The sequence below is a fragment of the Phaenicophaeus curvirostris genome, chromosome 20 (genome assembly GCF_032191515.1).
Source record: "Phaenicophaeus curvirostris isolate KB17595 chromosome 20, BPBGC_Pcur_1.0, whole genome shotgun sequence".
NCBI lineage: Eukaryota > Metazoa > Chordata > Aves > Cuculiformes > Cuculidae > Phaenicophaeus > Phaenicophaeus curvirostris.
Window position 1 is genome coordinate 1,530,596 of NC_091411.1, and position 21,222 is coordinate 1,551,817.

General features: G+C 53.1%; 1 protein-coding gene across 24 annotated transcripts in view; it reads right to left on the reverse strand.

Moving 5' to 3' along the window:
* The window catches only part of GRIN1 (glutamate ionotropic receptor NMDA type subunit 1), a 41,030-nt gene that overhangs the window by 8,237 nt on the left and 11,571 nt on the right, over positions 1-21,222 (reverse strand). For 9 of the 24 annotated variants that reach the window (XR_011338832.1, XM_069873024.1, XM_069873025.1 and 6 more), the window contains exons 4-20: positions 16,640-16,702; positions 15,770-15,870; positions 14,477-14,598; positions 13,777-13,951; positions 12,174-12,318; positions 11,991-12,074; positions 9,544-9,679; positions 9,190-9,228; positions 8,490-8,617; positions 8,156-8,320; positions 7,772-7,890; positions 7,011-7,123; positions 6,369-6,517; positions 5,468-5,625; positions 4,850-5,011; positions 3,211-3,320; positions 1,600-1,745 (exon numbers count right to left, since the gene is read on the reverse strand). Coding sequence is in view for 23 of the 24 variants with exons in the window: in XM_069873024.1 (XP_069729125.1) it covers positions 1,600-1,745; positions 3,211-3,320; positions 4,850-5,011; positions 5,468-5,625; positions 6,369-6,517; positions 7,011-7,123; positions 7,772-7,890; positions 8,156-8,320; positions 8,490-8,617; positions 9,190-9,228; positions 9,544-9,679; positions 11,991-12,074; positions 12,174-12,318; positions 13,777-13,951; positions 14,477-14,598; positions 15,770-15,870; positions 16,640-16,702 (2,115 nt within the window). In the remaining variant the exon portion in view is untranslated. Of the gene's footprint in view, positions 1-136; positions 179-1,599; positions 1,746-3,210; positions 3,321-4,849; positions 5,012-5,467; positions 5,626-6,368; positions 6,518-7,010; positions 7,124-7,771; positions 7,891-8,155; positions 8,321-8,489; positions 8,618-9,189; positions 9,229-9,543; positions 9,680-11,990; positions 12,075-12,173; positions 12,319-13,776; positions 13,952-14,476; positions 14,599-15,769; positions 15,871-16,639; positions 16,703-21,222 lie in introns of all 24 variants that reach the window. The other 15 variants (XM_069873028.1, XM_069873036.1, XM_069873033.1 and 12 more) reach the window with 5 other exon arrangements.

Consider the following 21,222-nt stretch of genomic DNA (forward strand, 5'->3'; position numbering starts at 1 on the left):
AGGAAAGCAAGATGAATGGAATGAAATGTCTTTTTCTTCCATGGCATCTCAGGAAATAGCCATGGCAAAACTGTGATCCCAAAAACCATCATTTTTGTTTGTTTGTTTTAACAAATAAATCTTTCCACTTGCCTACCTTCTAGCAATGTACCAGATACTAGTGCTCTGACGTTTCCTCCTGTGGAAAAGTCTTACAATGTCAAACGGCTCTTTACCATGAGGCTGTTTACCCCCACAGGGCAGCATGCTTTGCTCACAGTCCCACAGACTCTGCCCAAGGACCCAGTGCAGTATTTTCTAGAAGGTTGGCAAGTGAAAAATGGCAGTGCGACTAGTGTGCTCTGTCCCAGCAGCCTTAACCCCCTCGGTGCTGCTGCATCTTTTTTTTTTCTTTTGGAAGCAAAGAAAGAAAAATAAAAAAGAAGAAAAAGGAAAAAAAGTATCGAGAAATGGCTTTTTTTTCGAGACCCTCCTCAGTGAACTGAACCCAATGAGCTCTGAGGACACAGCAGCCCAGCCTCGTACTTCCCCTTGCTGCTCTCGGGCAGGTTGCCTCCACCCAGGCAGCCCCCCACCCCGCACACCCCAGCCAGCTCTGCTCCCACAGGGCCACCGCTCTGGGCTTGTTTTGGGGTCCCCAAGCCTCGTTCTCTCTCTTTCAGTCACTGGCTCTGCTGTGAACAGCAGTCTCCTTTAGCCACTTAAAGGATCTCTTGCTTTTTGAAGGCCGGTTTGCTTCCCGAAGGAAGAAAAGCAGCCAGAGTGATTCAGAGAGAGCCTCCAGCCACCCTAAACTGGGGCTGGGGGGCATCATGGGGCTCAGCCCTGAAAGAGATGGGGTAAGGGAGGCATGAGGCTGGTGGCCCATGGATGTACCCATGGCTCGGTGCCACTGACCCTCCTGGGCTCCCCTGCCTGAGCAGCACAGAGTGTTCCATGGGTGGGGGAAGCCAGGGTGAGAAATGGCCCCATGGAAGGGGTTTGGGGCAGCCTTGGTGCTGACAGGCACCGGCATTGCTGGCTCCCATGTGGGAAGATGTCCTTGTCTCCAAAGGACAAGAGCACGCACCACCTCATTTTGGAGTATGACAAAAGCTATCGCGCCTCTGGGGAGTGGGAAGGGAGGAGAAGGTGATGGAACCATCCCTGGTGCATTACTCCATGTGAGCACTGGGCAGGGATGCTCAGTGGCAGCGAATCAACCCTCCTGCCTGCTGGTGAGCACGGACAGAGCCAGGCAGCGGGGCAGAGCGCCTGCAAATCTGCTGCGCTGGTACCGCTTGCTCAGCCAGAGCAGGACCTCGCTCTGGCACATGGTCCCCAGCAGAGCAGAGTCCCCACCCAGAGCACCAGTGGGGCTATTCGGGCCAGGTCTCTGACCCGGCTGGAGCTGTGTGTGACATCTCCCAGGAGAGATGGCATCGGCTGGGGCAGCTCCTGGGACAAGGCAGGGACCCAGTAACGCCCAGCTGGAGTTACGGGGTTGCGGGGTGGGGGACAGAGGGACCCAAGCTAATCCACAGCTCTGCATTCACGGATTTGGTGAAGGAATGGAAAACGCACCTGTTGGAGATTTGCTCTAAAAACGGTTTGTCCTACCTGCAGGTTTTTCCTCCACACATTAACGGCCGCAAACGCCAGCTGCATCTGCTTCCTCCGCGCGTCCTTATGCCTTTTGTAAGCTATTTCTATGAATATTAAAAATATCCCGGCAACAATACCTCCAGCCACCAGCATAAACACACCTGAAATAAGCAGGAAAGTTACAGGGGGCAATGGAAATCGCACCATGACACTTCATTTCCTCGGTATCACACTCAGCAACAGGAGCATCTGCCAACCCAGGGTCCCCCCCACCATCCCCCTGCAGTCCTGGTGGGGCTGGGAAGGGGAACGCAGCAAAGCAGGGCAGGTGCTGCAGGTTGGGCACCCGCAGTGATGGGCAGAAATGTAATGGGTGCTGAATGACACGTGGAGAGTTGGGGTTATTCAACCTGAAGAAGAGAAGGCTCTGGGGAGACCTTAGAGCAGCTTCCAGTCCTGAAAGGGGCTCCAGGAAAGCTGGGGAGGGGCTCTTGATCAGGGAGTGCAGGGACAGGATGAGGGGTAGCAGTTTTGAGCTGAAGGAGGGGAGATTGAGATGAGATCTTGGGGAGAAATGTTTTGCTGTGAGGGTGGGGAGGCCCTGGCCCAGGTTGCCCAGAGCAGTGGTGGCTGCCCCATCCCTGGAGGGGTTCAAGGCCAGGCTGGATGGGCCTTGGAGCAACTGGATCCAGTGGGAGGTGTCCCTGCCCATGGTAGGGGGTAGGACTGGATGGGCTTTCAGGTCTCTTAGACCCAAGCCATTCCAAGACTCTATGATTCTTTGATGTCTGTGCAAACTCCTGCCCGCTGAAGCAGACGGTGCTGCAGCAATGCTGGGGGTGTGCTTGGTGCTGTATGAAACACCAGGGCAGACCTCATCCCCTGAGGCTTGTAGGGTTGTTTACACCAGAAACCCAGCCCTGGTGCTGTTATTTGGTCCATCAGCAAGCACTGGCATTTTGGGGATAGGGTCAAGAGGAGATGGAGCAAAGCACCCCCTCCCTCAGTGATTCTGTCCTGGCCCACGATACCAGCGGGGATGGGGTCCCATCAGATGCCCCTCATCCTGCATCACCGAATTGGCTGGGTGAAGGACTGGCATCGCTGCAATGGGAGAGCCCAACTAGGGGAACTTGCAGCCTTTGCAAAGAGGGACCAAGAAGCCCCTATCTGTATGGATTATCCTCCTCCTGCCTCTGCCCCAGGGCCAGATGGAACACACTCCTCAGGGCTGGGGGCTGCCCCTCACCTCCAGAAGGGTCCTCATTTGCCTCCGTGGCTGCTCTTGTCTCCCCTGAGGTGTTGCTCCCCGCTCTCCCCCTTGGCGACAGCTCTGATTTCACCAGGACAGCCATAGCTTGGCCAGAGCAGAGGGAGGGGAGCAATGGTCAAAGCAGGACAGCCCCACTGATGAGAAAGCCACCCCAGGGAAGGTGGGGGAAGCTTTGCAGAGCTTTTTCAGATAAGAAGGGATTGGAGCCCAACGCAGCAGCCTCCCAGCGCTAGGAAAGCACAAACCCAGAAGAAGCAGAGCTTTGGCCCGAGAGGAGAGCCCTGGAGAGGAGAATGTCTTGAGCGAAAGCAGGCTACCCAGCGAAGAGGAAGAAAGAGGTTTGCAGAACAAACCTGCCATATTTTCAAAGGTGAGTGTTGCTGGGGCATTGCTACGGGAATCACACTCCTGATACCTCACCCAAGTCTTGTCCAAATCCTCCATGAAGCCGTTCTCATGGGACCTGAAAGCACAATGAGAAAGGACAGAGTAGTCACTGGGGACCAGGAGCTGGGGCATGTGCCCTTTGTGCCTTCATGCCCTCCATGCTAGGACTCTGCACTTGTAGGCAGCCTACAAACACAGGGTGATGCGTGTGCACGCCTGGCTGATTGCACACATACTCACACGCATGTGCTCGTAGGGCTTTTGTGTAGAGTGGCTGCTGTGGGTGTCCAAACAGCGTGTGTTTGCACGTGGCCCTCCACACAGCCAGAGCTGCCACGAGGTGCGAGGAGGTACCTACAGCCGCCTGGTACCACTTCCTTGTGTCCGAGAGCCAGGGAGTTGGCTGGCTGCTGCCAAAAAGAGCTATGTGTGTTCCCAATGGGTGGGATGCTGCTGATGGATGTAGGCAGGGCTCGGAGGGGGTGTGTGAAGGAAGGCTGCAGGTACCTGACATGAACCATATCCCCAATATCATCCTGCGCAATCCCCTCTCCTGCCTTGGCTGCTCGGGACCTCAGGCAATGCTGGACCCCAGTCCTGTCTGGTGATCGCCAGCACCCTACAGAGCAGGGCAAGGAATAACTGCTTCTCAGCAGCTCCCTGCTGTGCTCAGCGAGGACTGGGACTCCTCATCAAGCTGGTGTCACAGCCTGGGAGGGTACAAACCATGTCCCCACACCGCCAATCTGCCTGGATGGCTAGTGCCAATGGAGGTGGAAACAGACCGTGGATCCCTCTGCACTTTCCTCCCTCTTGTCCCTGGCACATGGCTCCTGCCTTCCCGGACCACCTGTAGCCCTGGACTTCCCCATTCTGTCCCAGGAGGTCACCAAGGACTCTTGCAGCCTCTCCAGGCTTCTCATATTGTTGTTCCAAATCCTGTCTCTCCACTGCCGCTCATGGTAAGATCACCCCACAGACGAGGTCCCACGGCTCCCTCTGTCCTGCATGTGTCTTCCACATCCTGCCCATCATCTCTCTCAGGCCTTTCATCTCCAAATCCTTTTTACCCGCAATATCAGATTGACTTAAGGCAGCCCATGGCGCAAGGTCAAGCTGGTACAAAAGCCTCAGCAGGACCCAGCAGGGGTCCTGAAATATCTTTGCCTAACAGGAATAGACAGAGGTGAAAGAAAACCCCTTGGAAGATCAGGTCTGGGCAGCACAGGCTGAGCTCACAGGGAGAAGCTGGGGAATGGCAGCATCCCTGCCACCTGCTGCACCCTGCTCACAAGGACCTGGTGCTGGATGGCCCCTGGGCTGCCTTCTGCCAGCTTTGCTTATGCTCCTGCAGCAGAGCACGACTCCTGTTCCCTGCTCTGCTCTGCCTTTCCACCAGCTCCTGTGAGCCAGAGCTGGAGCTGAGGGTGCCCACCCTGGTCACTCAGGCATATCCCCTTAATCAGGAGCAACACAGCAGCCCCTACTGCCCCTGTCCCTGCAGAAGATCTGGAGGATGGGGTAGCAATGCCTGGCACAAGGCTACTTGCGTGCTAAAACATGCAGCATTCGGGGTGAGCCCCATGCCAAGAGCCATGTACGGACTTGAGGATGGCCAGGGAGACGTTCTGCTTCCACGGGCTGTCCTTGCGCATCCCAATCCCGAAGCCAGAGCGGAAGAAAAGCTCCCCCGTCGTCACCAGGTCACATTTCTGGGAGGCTTCAAACTCCAGCACTGCTGAGTCCCAGATGAAGGCATGGAGCTTGCTGGATATCAAGAGAGAAGAGATGGGTAAGTATGGGTAGCCCTGATTGTCTGCAGCCACCACGGGTGCTCCCAGCCCTAATTTAAGCACTGATTAGCATCACCCTCCTCCCAGCAGGGTCTGTCTGTGTGCTGCTGGAAGGCAGAAGACTAGGCAAAACTTTGGTGCAGGAGTATGAGGGGTTGACATGGAATTTGAAGCCACCCAGCCTCGCACAGAATCAATTGCAGAGGCCAGAAAAAGAGGTCATCCCCACCAGACCTTGTGCTCTCCATCCAGAGACCTGGTACGCGCTAGGACTAGGAAGATCCTACCCAGCACCAACTGGGCAGGTCCCATCAAGCCATGCTTCGGCCGCAGCTCCCTCCAGGTTTACCTCAGCCCTGCTTGCTCCACCAAACTGCAACCCCCCAAACCCCTTCCCCGTATGGCCAAACAAGGTGCTGGTCCCACTCACTTGTCCCTCACTGCCTGGATGGCTTCGGCAGCGCTCTCGTAGTTGTGCTTCTCCATGTGCCGGTACATGGTGCTCAGCTCCACCTGCCGTCGGAAGTAGATGTCCACTGAGCTCTGCTTCACCGTGGCATAGATGAACTTATCCGAGGGGTTACGCAGCTGAAAGGCAAGGGTAGAGCTCCTGTCTTCTGTGCTTCATCAAACAAACTGGCTTACCCCAAAGCTTTGTTTCCTAATTTTCCATCCCCTTCAGGGTCCGGTTTGCCAGAGAAGATCTCGATCTCCTCAGCAGAGATGAAGATGCCGTGGTGCAGTGAATGCTCTGGGATCATGGTGGAGGGAGAAGGGATGCTATGGGACAGGGACATTGTTGTGCTGAGGATGCAGGAGGCAGACAGGTCTGTGGGCAGAGGGCACGGGATGCTGTGGGTCGGTGCTGCTGTTGCAAACATTCCTGCGTGCCTGGGCTGATAAGCTGTGGTTGTGTCCTTGCCAGAGCAGGAAATGGGTTTGAGGCGTGATGGTATCTGCTGAGAGTATCGACTGCACCGCAGGGACAATTTCATTAGTTATAACTCATCCATAATGAATTGTTTCCTCATCAGTTACTGCAGGCTCTCCAGGAAATGGAAGAGAGTTTGGCTGGGTACATTCTAGTGCTGGACAAGGTTTCCCCTGCTGATCCCTCCCAGTATCTTTCCATTCCCACCCAGCATAGGGGCTCAGATGCAACAGCCCCAGGCAGGGCTCAATCCCCTGGCACAGACCCACAGCCGTGTTGAAGCAGGGCTCTGCATACTCGAAGTCATATTTTATGAGCCAGAAGGTACCCACTAGAGGCATCTCCTGCTTCTGTGCCCAGAGGCGGACAGGAACAGGAAAAGCAAGTGAGGGGTCTTTACCCGGGGGTCATTGATGCCTGTAATTCTCTCCTCAGGCCGGTCTAACACCAGGAAGGCTGCCAGGTTGGCAGTGTATGAAGCCACAATGATCATAGCGAAGCCAGCCCACACCATGCCAAGAATGCGTGCAGAGAAACTCCGAGGAGCACCTGGATGGAGAGACGTGAGATCAGACTGGCACAACAAGGACTTACTTGGTCACTAAAGCCACATCCATTCCATGGCAAGGCCAATGGTAGCTGCAGATGTTCCCCATCTATCTGCTCTGCCAACAGCCATGCAAGGAGCTCTTGCATTGCTGAAGCCAAGAAAACCCCATGGCTCCTTCCAGGGTATGATTTGTCTCACCCTAAGCAGATGCGTAACCCTGGGCAGGAGAAGTAGCCCAGGAAGGACTCTTTTCCTATAATTGGTCATGAGAGGTGGCAGGATGGTCTGCATGAAGAGTGCTGCAACAGTACTGCACCAGCATCACTGAATCCCCCACCAGCACCCTCCAGGGAAGGCTCAGGGAAGGAGGGTCATACCCATTCACCGAGGGGTCCCCTGAAGGTAACAGCCTTGCCACAGAGAGGAGACAGTGGAAGTGGGCACAGGCCTCTCCCCCTGCACAGTGTCCTCCCTGATTCAGCTGCAACACACCTTCTCCAATACCAGAGTTCAGTAGGACTCCCCAGGAGAACCACATGGCAGAGGAGAGTGTCAGGGCATCTTCCTCCTCCTCTTCACTGTTCACTTTGAACCGGCCAAACGGACTGAAAAACAAGACAGAGAACTCTTCTCATATTCCTTACCCTGGTTCCCAGAATTCTCTGCTGTGCCCTCCATGTCCTGATGCATCCCTACATCACTCAACCCTACGAACCATGCCTGTGCCCCAAACAGCTCTTCATTGCTCCTGTGCCACTGCCTTGCATGTCACTTGTGCTTATCTGCAGCCCTGTCCAACTCACATTGGTCCCATCACACTTCTCTCTGGGCCAGAAAGATCATCTGATCCCGTCCAGCTTAAGCTTCTCCCACTGCAACATGGAGGATTTGCTGCAGATTAACCACAGGGACCTCTGGGTACAGGGCTAGTGAGGGGGACAGGCTCCTTGCCCTTCAGAGGAGCTGCCCAGGGGTCAAAGGGGACTAAATCAGAAGGCAGGAGCTGACAGGCCCCTTGGTCAGGCATGTTCCCACATATCCAGGTGCCATGTACCACACATATCTCCATTTAGCAGCAGCCAGAGAAGCCAGGAGCCCAGCCCAGGGCTGGTGGGGCAGAGAAAGTGGGTTCAGCTCCTCTGAGAGGGAGCCTCCCAAAGAGCTGCAGGGCTGTGCTGAGCAAGGCACTGCGGGTAGTTCCCAGGAACACTCCCTTGTCCCCTCCAGCCCTTGGATGACCAAAGCACACTCACCTGAATCGGTCTAAGAGGTACAACATCACTGCCACCACGTGCACCGACAGCCCCACCAGCAGCCACAGTGTGCTCTGGAAAGGCTGCATGAACGAGTCCAAGGTGCTGCGGGGGATTTCCTAGCACACAGGAGAGATATGAACAGCGCTGGCACCCGTCAAGCCTGCACCTTGCCTGCCTGGACCCCCTGCCCTGCTCCAAGCTCCTTCTGCTCTGCTACACAGAAAAGCTCAGGGTGGCCAAGTCAGGTTCCATAGTTAAAATCGGCAATGTGGAGGCTAGTATCCAGCAGCAAAGGCTGGGATTTGCAGCTGCCCTGTGGTGGGCCACAGCTGGGGAGCAAGGACACCGCTCATCCACAAAACACCCCATCCCAAACCATACCTTCTTCACAAGAATGGTGAGGCCCTGGTACTTGAAGGGCTTGGAGAACTCAATGTACTGTGCCCGCTCATTGTTGATGGTGAGGGGAGCCACAATCATGTCCGCTTGGCCACTTAGCAGCTCCCCCATCATCCCGTTCCACTCCTTCTTGTTGCTGTTGTTAACCTGCCAGAGAACCGGTGCAGGATCAGCCCACTGCCCTGACAAGTGTCCCCACTGGCCAGGACCCACACACCTGTGGCACTGACCCCCCCACCCCTGCTCTGGAGAAGCGCACAGGGGTGTTTCAAGACATAAAACAGGCAAAGAGATACTACAGGCTGCCCAAACTCACCCGCTCTTGGGTACCAAATTTACCATCAGCCACCAGGTGAACCTCGTAAGTGAAGTTCATCACCCCTGCCAGGCGGATGAGCAGGTCGATACAGAAGCCGTAGCAGCACAGGGCCACGGTGGGGCGGCCTGTGGGTGGGAGAAAAAGGGGGAGACAAGTGGAGGTAGCCCTTTGCCCATGACCCCGTGCAGAATTCATGGCTGTCCCCAGCGAGAGCAGCCACCTGCATGGCTCTGGTTTCACATGAGATGTAATCACATCGCTCAAGCAGTGCCACCTGCATCACCCACCCTCTCCCACTGTCCCCACTGCCTCCACTGCCCGTGGGTGAGAGGGAAGCACCGGTGTGGGAAGAAAGCAAGCTGGGGCAAAGGGGGCTCATTCATTTGCTCTGTCCCAGTGAGGTGGACTGAGAGTTGGTGCTACTGACCCACTGCAGAGGACAGTGGGGGCTTGGTGCATGCAGGCTGTGCTGGGGGAGTGCTAATATGAACCTATCAGGCTGAACACAGCCCAGGACACAATTCAGGGCTAGGGGGACAAAACTGTGCACAGGAAAGCATGATGTGCCAGGGGGATGCAATTCAGGTGGAGTTGGGTGAATCTGGCATTACTAAGTAGCTTGCACTCCCCAACAGGTGCTCGCTCCTAATCCTGAACTTGCTGTGATAAAGTGGTTTGAAACTGGTGGTGTTAGTACCAGCGCAGCAGGAGCTAGTGTGCCTCAGGGTTCTTGCTTCTGTTTGCGATCAAAGCAAAGAGAATTGGAGCATGTCAGAAGACAGAAACATGGGATGCAATCCCTCCAAACAGCCCTGGAGCCCACCCAGTGTGAAAATCACCTGTTGGGGTCAAAAACCTGCAGCACTGTTCCATGTTACTGTGCAAAACTACACTGGGGCTGAAGCTGATAGAAGGGCTGAATGTGCTGTCACGTTTCTGCTCCTCCTCCTGTGTGACTGAGCACTCTCCCTAAGGACCCCTTCTTGGGACAGAGTCTCTATAAGCTGGGTGGGCTGGGGGATCTGCTGCACTTACCACCAGCCTGAGTTACCTGGGATGGTCTCATTGGGTCCAGTGCAGAAGACCTTTTTCACAGGATCTCCGTTGATGGTGAATTCCTCTCTGCATGTCCCATCTGCTTGTGTGGGCTTCACGTACACAAAGGGCTCTTGGTGGATTGTCACAATCTGTCAGGTGAAACACAAACAACCACTTGTCTCCATTCCCCTCCAGAGCTACGTGCCCCTGATAGAGAGCATGGCTGATGCGCTGTGGTTCCCTCCTCAACTGCCATCTCAGCACATGAAACTGCTCAGCTCAGAAGCAGGACCCGGCTTTGGCATGGGGACAATTGCTTTCCCTGCACCCAAGATAAGGAACAGCCATACCAGCATCCTTCTTCATGTGGCACTTTCACCTCAGCCTCAGCACCTCTCACAACCCTTTCCCTTACAGCAAGCCAATGAGAACCACCACATAGCCAAGATCTGGGGAGGAGCCATTTGTCATTTCTGGGTGGAAGTGTCGATCTGCTGGAGGGTCAGGAGGCTCTGCAAAGGGATCTGAACAGGCTGGACCGCTGGGCAGAGTCCAATGGCATGAGGTTTAACAAGGCCAAATGCCGGGTCCTGCACTTGGGGCACAACAACCCTATGCAGTGCTACAGACTGGGAGAAGTCTGTCTAGAAAGCTGCCTGGAGGAGAGGGACCTGGGGGTGTTGGTTGACAGCCGACTGAATATGAGCCAGCAGTGTGCCCAGGTGGCCAAGAAGGCCAATGGCATCTTGGCTTGTATCAGAAACGGCGTGACCAGCAGGTCCAGGGAGGTTATCCTCCCTTTGTACTTGGCACTGGTGAGACCGCTCCTCGAATCCTGTGTTCAGTTCTGGGCCCCTCACCACAAGAAGGATGTTGAGGCTCTGGAGAGAGTCCAGAGAAGAGCAACAAAGCTGGTGAAAGGGCTGGAGAACAGGCCTTATGAGGAACGGCTGAGAGAGCTGGGGTTGTTTAGCCTGGAGAAGAGGAGGCTGAGGGGTGACCTCATTGCTCTCTACAACTACCTGAAAGGACGTTGTAGAGAGGAGGGTGCTGGCCTCTTCTCCCAAGTGACAGGGGACAGGACAAGAGGGAATGGCCTCAAGCTCCGCCAGGGGAGGTTTAGGCTAGACGTTAGGAAAAAATTCTTTACAGAAAGGGTCATTGGGCACTGGAACAGGCTGCCCAGGGAGGTGGTTGAGTCACCTTCCCTGGAGGTGTTTAAGGCACGGGTGGACGAGGTGCTGAGGGATATGGTTTAGTGTTTGGTAGGAACGGTTGGACTCGGTGATCCGGTGGGTCTCTTCCAACCTGGTTATTCTGTGATTCTGTGATTCTGTGATTCTGTCAAGGAGTTCAGGGGTAGGATAAGGGAAATGGTTTTCATCTGAAAGAGGGGAGATTGAGAAGAGATCTTAGGAAGAAATGTTTTGCTGAGAAGGTGGGGAGGCCCTGGCCCAGGTTGCCCAGAGCAGTGGTGGCTGCCCCATCCCTGGAGGGGTTCAAGGCCAGGTTGGATGGGGCTTGGAGCCCCTCATCCAGTGGGAGGTGTCCCTGCCCGTGGCCAGGGGGTGGAACTGGATGGGCTTTGAGGTCCTCTCCAACTCGAACAGTTTTGTGATTCTGTGATTGGTGCTCTAGACACTATCCCACTGCCCCAAGCTAATGCAATATTTCAGTCCTGGTCCTTTTCAGCACAGCAGCATCTCAGCACGTCTACACCATCTCCTCAGGAATAAGGACTCACTGCCAGTGGGAATGTGTCATTTCCCTTGCCTGGACAGTAGGACAAATAAAGGGTCATACTGGTAAGATTAACTTGCCTGGGATCCAGTCACTAAAGTGGCTGCTGGGCTACACTTAAGGGAAGGGCATAAGAAGCAAAGCAAGAGTGGAGTATCCCAGTGTCACCTCCAGCTTCTGGCCATCAGTACTTCAGGGACATCCTGAGTCCAACATTGCAGCCACCAGCTCATCCACCCTCCATTACCTTGTTTAATCTCCTTTTGAACCTGTTTTCTTCTGGCCTCTGCACTGTCTAGCCACACTGGCTCTGGAACCGAACTATGCCTTGGCCAAAGGAGCTTATCCTTGTATTTCCTGCAAACCTCTGCTGGGTGCCCTCTGGCTCCCAAGCCACGAGGAATGGTGAACACCTTGTCCCTCCATCCCTTCTCTGTTGCTCTCATATCCCATTTCTGGCTGTCTCTTTCCAAAACAAAGAATGCCTACCATCCTGTCTAGTTTTACTCCATCTGGAAGTTGTCCTCTAGTTTTCAACATCGTATAGTACCTTCTCTAAGTTTTTCTGCTACATCCAGTCCAAGATGGCATCTGCCCTGGGTTTACAAATGCTGCTGACATCTGCAGAGGCAGCAATGGAAGTGGGAGGCAGATAAAGTCACAGCTCTGCATGCAGAGAGCTGAGGACACCTGCCACCCCCTAATGCCATGTGCTATTACCTTCAATTTGGTGGACATCTGATAGCCCTGAGGTTTCTCGGTTTCTCCTCCTGGCCAGATAATCTTCCGGTCGTTGGTCAAGACCTGTGATCAACCCCACAGGAAGGAGACAGACATGAGCTCATAGGTAGACACCCCAACGCACGCACCCCTCCTACCCATCCCATCCAGGCCTGTACGTACATGGCTGCCGTTGTAAATCCCAACTTGGACCAGTTTCCGATTCTGCAGGTTCATGATGCTGTAGTTGGCAAACTTCCTGTCCCCATCCTCATTGAACTCCACCCGCCCAGTGACGCCCTCTGAGTACTTGGAGGACATCAACACCCTGTGGAGAGAAACAGAGTGAGCCAACCTAGAAAACCTGCTGCAGCCACTGGGACACATAAGATGGCATCAGAAGGGCAAATGTTTTCTCTCAGTTGCCTGCCTATAAAATTCCGGTCAAGGTTACCCATGGTCTCTTTACAGACCTGTGACCATCCCTTCTTGGTGGGTGAAATCAGCTTCCCAAATGTTGCTCTACCGTATCTGCTGTCATTACTTCTTCTTTTCCATTAAATCAATCACACACCCTTAAGGAATGATCTGTCCCACAGCACCCAAGAACACCCTCCTCTGGCAGACCCTGTGTCAATGGCACCACTCCTGGTGCTTCTGGCACCAGCCCACCACAGCCTGGGCAAGTACATACACCACCAAAAGGAGAAAGAGCCCCCCAGTCCCTGGAAGGATGATAGTGAAGACACAGAATTGCCTGAGCCACTTGCAGTGCACCATAGAGAACAGCTTTCAATAACTCATGCCGAAGACTGTGTTGCCGCAGAGGATGCGAGAATTTGTTCTATAAAGAATCTTAAGGCTTTGGAGGTCCCGCACTCAATAGAACCCGTATCTACAGAAAGGGCATCCCACAACCACCGCAACCATGTCTGCGCAGAACAACCCTTGGCAGAAGGTCACACTGCCAAAAGTAACACACTGGTGCCAGGCTGCACACTCCAACCCAGGGAGCCCCGCTGCAAAGGGAATTGATGTATCACTGAGATCCAGACTGCAAAAGAGGCCCTTGTGGCTCCAGCATCTGCAATGGTGCAGCACAAAACCCCATGCAGCACAAAGACTGGGTTCTGGGAAGCGCATGCAGCATCTGCTGATCACACTTGCCCATGGCAGCAAGATCCAACGTGCGCTCACTCTGATCTGCTGCAATCCCAGCGGCCAAACCACAGAACTCTTTTCAGCAGAGAGCAGTCTGTCCCATGCATGGAGATGTCTTGCACCCAGGTGCTGCTTGCAGCATGCTGACCCATGCCGCAGCCCTGAAGTATTCAGCAAGAAATGTGTCTGCAGCACTGCACTCCAATTTGACAGAAATATCCCCTTCTTCCATCCACAGGATTAAGATCCAGGTTAGAGGAGATCATGGCCCTCAGATCTCTTCCTCCTGGAGACATTCCTGTCCTCATTGATCCCAGCTGCCCAAGCATTGCCCAGGATTGAGTTGGCGCCAGGCATCCAGGTGATGCTTAAAAATCCTGGATAAACAGGGAGCCAGTGCCTGAGCTCAAGTCCTGGCTACTTTTCTAGAAGAGATGTAGCCCTCACATCCAAACCATGCAGAAGAGTCCAAACAGTCCTGTGCCACATGCCCCAAACCTTTAATGACTGATAATCTGAACAAAGCTATCATGTTGCCTTCCTGCACCTTTTCCACATTCCCACCTTTTCCAGCTCTCCCCCAGCAGGTCCTCTGCTTCCTCCAGAAGGACCCTTTCCCAAATACCTCTTGAAAAGGGGTCCTGTCTTCCAGATGTTGGTGTTGCCCACGCAGCCCCGTGGCGGGTCTGTGATATTCTCCTTCTCAAACAAGTCGTGCACGGCCTGGGCCACCACCGCGACAGCGTCGCTGATGTGGGCTGACTCGTTCTTCCCGTTGATGAGCTGCAGACCGATCACTCCTGCCACGAGTAGAGGGGAGGAGGTGGGTCAGCACCACCTGCCGCACTAGCCACTCCAGCATTACCCCCGTGCACAGGGCTTGGGCACCCTCATAGTTACAGGCTGAAGACCCCTGGAACGCAGCTGGGGAGTTGCCTGACCTTCAGGACAGGGGCAGCAGGGTTGGTGGCTGCAGTGGAGCAGGATTAGCACCATCCTGCCTGCCAGAGGGGGGCTGGGGACAGCTACACTGGCCCCCTGTGCTCCATCCACACTCCATTGCCCAAAGCCCAGGTGACCGTCAGCTTGCAAAGTCCCACTGCGGGGCACGACAGTGGCCGAGGCTGCTGGACCGCTGCCTCCTCATGTGGGCAAAGGGAGCCACGAGCAGCAGGCAGAACCCTCTACTCGCTTGTGGCCACCATGGCATCGTGTTCCCCCAGCCTCAAAGCTCCCCAGGAAGGCGGGTACCGCTCATCCAAACTCCAAGCAGGCTGATTCAAGCCTGGTTGACAGCAAGGCGGGTGCCTCCAGCGGGTGCCTACCATCAGGAGCGTAACGCAGGGCATTGCCCGATATCTCCCGTTCCCCCACCAGCCACACGTAGCCGGAGCCCGTCATATTAAGCATGGCTGCTGATCTGTACACCGTGGCTGCATCATCCTCACTGCAACGAGAAGAATGGAATGGAATGTGGCTCCAGATGCTGGATGGCCCCTTTCCTCCTGTATCAGATTACAAGAGGGTGGCAGCACCAGGGAAAACACATCCCCAGGCAGCCGCCCTCTGATAACTGGTTCTCCTGAGCAATGGCCAAATCCTTGATGAAATGGGAACCTTCCTCTTAGCTTCAACTGATCTCACAGCACCCCACACTGCTAAGTATCTGCAAATCTGGCCAGCTCCTTATTGCTGACCTCCAACAGGCAAAGGGGCAACACAGCTCCCCTTCTTTACTGGTGGATAGGGAGGCATCATCAGTAACTATCACAGCTTCTGTGGCTGCTAACAATTTGCAGGACAGCCAAACATCTCAGCCATGCCCATTGCCAGCTCCCTGGCCAGCAGCATGCGGAGCACAGTATCTACCACCTGCCTGGGACACGGGCATTACGAGGGTTTTCTTTCATGCTCCTTGAATATGAGCCAGCAATGGCCCAGGTGGCCAAGGTGGCCAACAGCATCCTGGCTTGCACCAGCCATGGTGCGGCCAGCAGGAGGTGGGACTGGCACTGATGAGGCTGCACCTCGAATCCTGGGCTCAGTTTTGGGCTCCTCACTACAAGAAAGACATTGAGGGGCTGGAGAAGGGCAAAGGATCTGGGAAGGGGTTTGGAAAACAAGTCTGAGGAGCAGCTGAGGGGCTGTTTAGTCTGGAGAAAAGGAGGCTGAGGGGAGACCTCATTGCTTTCTGCAGCTCTGGGAAAGGAGGTTGTGGTGAGGTGGGTGCTGGCCTCTTCTCCCAAGTGACAAGGGAGAAGGATGAGAGGAAATGGCCTCAAGTTGCACCAGGGGAGGTTTAGATTGGGTATCAGGAATGATTTCTTTATGGAAAGAGTAGTGAAGCATTGGAAGAGGCTACCCAGGACAGTGTTGGAGTCTCCATCCCTGGAGGGGTTCAGAGAAGTGTGTAGATGTGGTAATTTGGGACATGGTTCATTCGGCACAGTGGGCTTGGGCTGACGGTTGGACTGGATGATCTTAGAGGTCTTTTCCAACCTTAACGGTTCTATCATTCTATTCTCCTATGATCTGCACTGATTCTAGTGCTCAGCGCTGTTGCAAAGAGGAAAGAGAGGAACTCGGAGCAGGGAGGGGAAGGGACAGCTTTGCATTACCTGGCAGAAAGGATGATGACACGAGCCTCCAGCTCCTTAGCCTCCAGCAGCAGCGATGTCACGTTTTTGGTTCCGGGGTCAAACTGAAGTACTTTCTCTGCCTGTGATTAGTGTGAGCAAAGCTGGTTAGTGCGGGAGCCCCGGGACTTCTTGTGAGAGCCATGCTATCTAGGAAAGGGTCAAGAGAATTCATTAAACTGCACAAGTCTGCTAAATAAGGTTGGTTATAGCTAATTTTTTTCTTTTTTTTTTCTTTTCTTTTCTTTCTTTTTTCTTCCCTTCCTTCCTTTCTCTTTTAAGGTTTGGCTTTTTGGTTTGGTTTTTTTTGGTTTTTTTTTTTTTTTTGCACTGTGCATGCAAACTGAAGTCAATCAAGACCCAAAAAGAGGCGTGCATTGTACAGGAAAGAGAAAAAGGCTTTGGAATGCAATTGGAAACTCAAATGAGTGTTGTTTTTCAAAAACATGGGAAATGAAAAAAAAAAACATATTGCACAGGGTTAACCTTTGGGAGCAAAAGTGAGCAACTTACACCAAGGAACCGTTTCCTTTGGGGAGGAAAGGGGGTTGGTTCAACTTTCCAAAAAAAAAAAGAACTTGCAAGTTAATTACTGGTTCACATGCATGTTTCAAAAAGAAATCCTTCCAGGGTCAGCTGGCTAGGTTTCCATTCTCAAGTCCAAACCAAACTATCTCAACATAAAAACGTGCTACCAAGAAACACAGTCATGGATCTTTATTTTTTCCTTTCTTTTCTTTTCTTTTTTTTTCTCTTTCTCTTTTTTTCTCTTTTTTATTTTTCTGGTGGCTGTGGCTATTTCTCATTTGCTAGTTAGGTTGGTGGGCGGCGTGCATTTCCATGCATATATACCTTGGGTCCTCGCTTGTTGTCATAGGAAAGTTGGTCGAGGTTTTCATAGTTCCTTTTTTTACTCTGATGAATAATGTGCACAGAGAAAATATGTAGACACAGAAGAATATTATAAACAGTTGAAAATGACGTGTAGTAAAGCAATCCAACATCCACCTCCTCCTCCACTGTTTGCTAAAGGGTCTCTATAACGCTGGAGCTCGCAAAAACCACTATCAGGAGAGAGGGCCTCAGCTCTCACGGGAGCGTCACGGTGCAAAGCCATATCGGTTAGAGCAAGCCTGAGTGTCACAGCTGATGCGATGCAGTTGCCTTTCCCTTGTGGGTCTGGGGAATTCTTCCGCAAGAAACATTTATCTCAAGCTCAGAAACAATCTACACATCTCTAAGGGCCTAAGTGGTGGGATTTCCATGGAATTACTGTGGAAGTAAAGGACAAAATGCGCTGGATAAATGCAAGCTGTTACAGTAAAGAGCATTAGCATTGCTACGGTCACTATTATCATTACAATCCTGTTCACCCTAAGAGAGTTCACAGTGAAGTGTCTCAGCTGAACTTCTCACCTCCCACAAGGAGGGAGCAGCATTTTGGAGCTCTGTTGCTGTCCAAAAGAGAAAGAAAAAGCTCTCTATGTCCCATGTTGGCTCAAAGCGTGGCGATATGAAGCAATGGTGATCATGGGATGACATTGCAGCTTTTACCTGGTGCTTGGGGAGGGCTGAGGGCACCTTGTGGCTCTGTGGCACAAAGGTGGCCCTAGGAGGTCCTGGAGAAGATGGTGCCCATAACCTGACCCTACGCGTGGCTAGTGGGGTTCACAGCTTGGTGGTCTCCATGCTGCTGGCCAGAGCATCCCATCTGGGCTAGGGGCAGGTGGCTCAGCCTGTACTGACCCTGCAGATAACAGGCCAGAGCAGAGAGCCTGCTCCTCCCTTTGTCTTCTGCCAGAGCCACTTCTTTTCTTGGCCACAAAGGAGCCATGGACATGAAACCTGCTTCTAGAGGTTTCCTCTCCTCCAGGCAGCTTGCTGAGGAGCAACAGCCTCTGCTCTCAGGAGCCTTGACCCTGCAGCAGCATGCGCAGAGCCCCATGGATCTTCCTGAGAGCAGCTCCCATGGTCAGGCAAGTAACATCGGTTTTGGTGGCATATAGTCTGATCTCCTCTTCTTGGCCCTGGCCCACCCCATCTGGGCATCCCTGACCTGAGTATGAGGTATGGGACATGGCTCTATTCCGATCTCCATTTTGCAGCACCTTACAGCAATGGCAACCAATCCCTGCCAGGAGCCTGACCCTTTGCACCCTTGTAATGCAAGAGTTTGTGTTCCTAGGTGGTTCTGTAGGCAGCCAGGTTTTATCTATGCATCTTGCTTTCCAAACTATATAGCTGGTCTCTTCCTGAGCTCTCAGACCAATCTTTGGAAGGATATATTGCAAGGTCTCATTTCCAAGTAGCTTTATGGTCTTTCTTCTCCATTGACACAGCCTGACAAGTTTTTCATTGCTCAAAAAAGTTGGGTCCTTGTGAGGAAATGTATTTGAGGAGAAAACAATCTGCTTGAAGCGCAACTTTGCCTGATGACAACCACAGCAAGAATATCTGCAATGGATTCTTGGAGTCTTCTCAGATCACAGTGAGGTCTGGAGTAACAACTGTCTCCAAGGAAATCTAAGCTGCAGTAAGACAGCATGAATATTCTCCTGTGATGAAGTATTGGTAACTTTTCCTCAGGCACCATCAATTTAGCCAGAAACTTGGTCATCTGTCTTGCTGCCTCCAGCCGCAAGTCTCCTTCTGTGCCTTGGATGTCCTGGCACCTCAAACCAAGCTGGTCAACAAAGTGAAGCAGAGTCTTGGATGTAGCAGAGTTGGACCTGGTGGCACCCGATCAGCTCTGCCTTTCCCTGTGACTACCATTGTTGCCAGAACAAAACAGTAATGTCTTCTCTCTTTCTCATTTTTCCATGCGGTCCTGCAGCCCTTCCTTGCTCTCAACTCATGTTTCACACAGGGACCCACAAATTCAAAATTCACTTTCTGCCAGGTTCTCCAACATCCACTCAAAAAAATACCATTTTCTTCAACATCACTGGCCCAGACAAAGGAACAGGTACACAGGGACTTGCCACCTCTGACTTGGACAAACTTCTTCTCCCAGTGTCTGGCACTCCCTTCTGAGCCAGAGCAGTGCCGGAACAATGGTGGCCTGTCCAGACAAAGGAGCAGAGCTGAACTGGAATGAAGCAGCAGCTCCATTTACTGCAGACAGACCTAAGGCAAAGCTGGCACGCAGCATGTGCTGAGCTGACCGCCTTGGTCTGAGTACTGGGCTCTGAACACCTGGTTGAACTGTAAATCCATGAAATGTTGCCTGAGTGACACCCAGGGCCAGCCTAGACTCCAGGCAACTATCCATGCTCAGATAAAAGAGCTCTGGTGGTTAGGCAAGCCTCTGACCCATACCAGTTTCCCTGGGCCCTCAGGGGTTGTGAGCCAAACCTTGAAGAGGTCAAGAGCAGATCTTCAGCCTGCTCCCTCCCCAAGGGCCAGGCTGCCCTTGAGGAGGTTGGGTAGGAGTCCAGGGTACCACTTCACAGCACAAAGAGAGTCAGCACGCCAGAGATTAGAAGAGCAATTAGACAGCAGAATCATAGAATGTCCTGAGTTGGAAGGGACCCCAAAAGATCATTGACTATTGAGGAAGAGGGAAAAGCCCCAATAGGGGTGTCTACCATCTTCAAGACCAGTCAGATCAGTCAGTTTGACTAGAGCAAGGTCCTTAAAGGAAAAAAAGATGAGATGTAGTGGCACATCCCAAAGAGAAGACAAGGTGACCTGCCATCCCAGAGCACATGCTCTAGGCTGGAGAACGACCAGAGCATTTGCAGTAGCCCAGTGGCTGTTGGGAGATACCAAAATACCTTGTTGATGCAGTGCAAATGTGGGGCAAGTGTGAGGACAGACCCTTCCTCCTCATCCTTCAAGCCTGAGACCTGAAAGGCTCTCCTGTAGGACGGGTAGGCTGAAGAAGAAATACATCGTGTGCCTGGGAGCATTGCATGGAGCGAGCAGGTAGTGGAGGCAGGAGAACTAGTAGAAAAGGTGGTGAACAGGACCACCAGGAAAGCAGAACGTGGAAATCAGAAGATGCAAGGAAAGGGACAAGAGACTGACAGTGGGAAAAACCTTTCCACAGCTCTCCCTGGGTGAAGGATACTGTGCTGGAAGAGGCTTTGGAGAGAAATACTGGCCCAGTGTTTTGCACTGGGAAGTGCTTTTGGAGGCAGGAGGATCTCCCCATGGTTAGTGGCACATGAGTGCCTCGTGATCGCCCAGGGTGCAGCACGGAAGAAACTTCTGGGAAACCAACAAAACCAAAAGCCTGTTGGCCAGTGTGGCTTGTGCCAGCCCTGCACCAGTTGTTGCTCCAGTGGCTTGATAAGAGGTGATGAAGAGCAGTGGCAGGCTGCTCTTTATGGTCTCCCAGCTCAGCTGCCAACTCCAAGCATGAGAAATGTTTATGGCTGCATCTCCTTGACTGCTAAAAGTTCCCAGCTGCTGGTAGGGCTGGAGAAGGACAGGTTGTGGTCCCTGCCTGTGACCCAGGAGGCAACAGCCAGGAAGGAATAGGTGCCTACCCTGATGCTGCTGGAGTCTTGGAGATGGGCTTTGATTCTGCCTGCCCAAAAGGGACCTCACTCTGCCCCAAGCAGGACAGCATGCTGGGACTCACCCGGCAGGGCAGGAGATGGTTCCTTGCCTTCCAGACAGGCACCTGCTTTTGAAGCACTGCAGTCGAAGGGCTCACTGTGTTCTGCTTTCCTGCTTGTCTTGAATGCTTGCTTGGTCCTTCTACTTGATGGCAGCAGGTCTTTGGTAGTCCTCCTGAATTTCTAGCAGTCTTGAGGACCTGCCCTGCCTCCCTCCCTGCTCCCCCGCATGGCCCTGAGTGCAGATGCAGTGCACCTCCTCGATAAAGCTGCTCCCGCCAGCCGCAACCACCCTCTTGTAACAGCATGGAGTGTCAGGAAAGCAGCGTTTGGCATGTGCTTCAATGGAGATGGGAACGGAGGCATCAGCCTGCAGCCGCAGAGCTGACAGCTTTATAGAGAGGGTGCATTACACCTCCGTACATCAACGCGCTGGATGCCCATGCCCCTCCTAAACCACTAAGGTGAGCTCCGGTTAGCCAATTCAGAAGCTGATTTTCAGGGTTGGTTTGGCACTGCTGGGTCTGCCTGGCCCCTGGGTGGCTGTGATAGGGCAGGTGCTTCCCTAAGCTGAGCGACTGGTCCTCTCCTTAGGTGGGAATCTTGGGTGAGGCATTTGCAGAGCTCCAGGTTATCCTTCCCTTCATTTTGTAGTCGATTTACATGTAGGAGATTTTGACCATGGCAAAAGCAAGTGAAATGAATAAAGTACAAAGTTCTGTCAGGTACTAGTCAGACACTGTTGATGCTTTAAGCATGTTAGCCATGTTACAATGGAAAGAAAAGGTGTTTTACATACAGAAATCTACATACATACAACAGCCCGAGACTTCTAGTTTTGTTGTTGTTGCTTAAACAAAGCTACAAGAC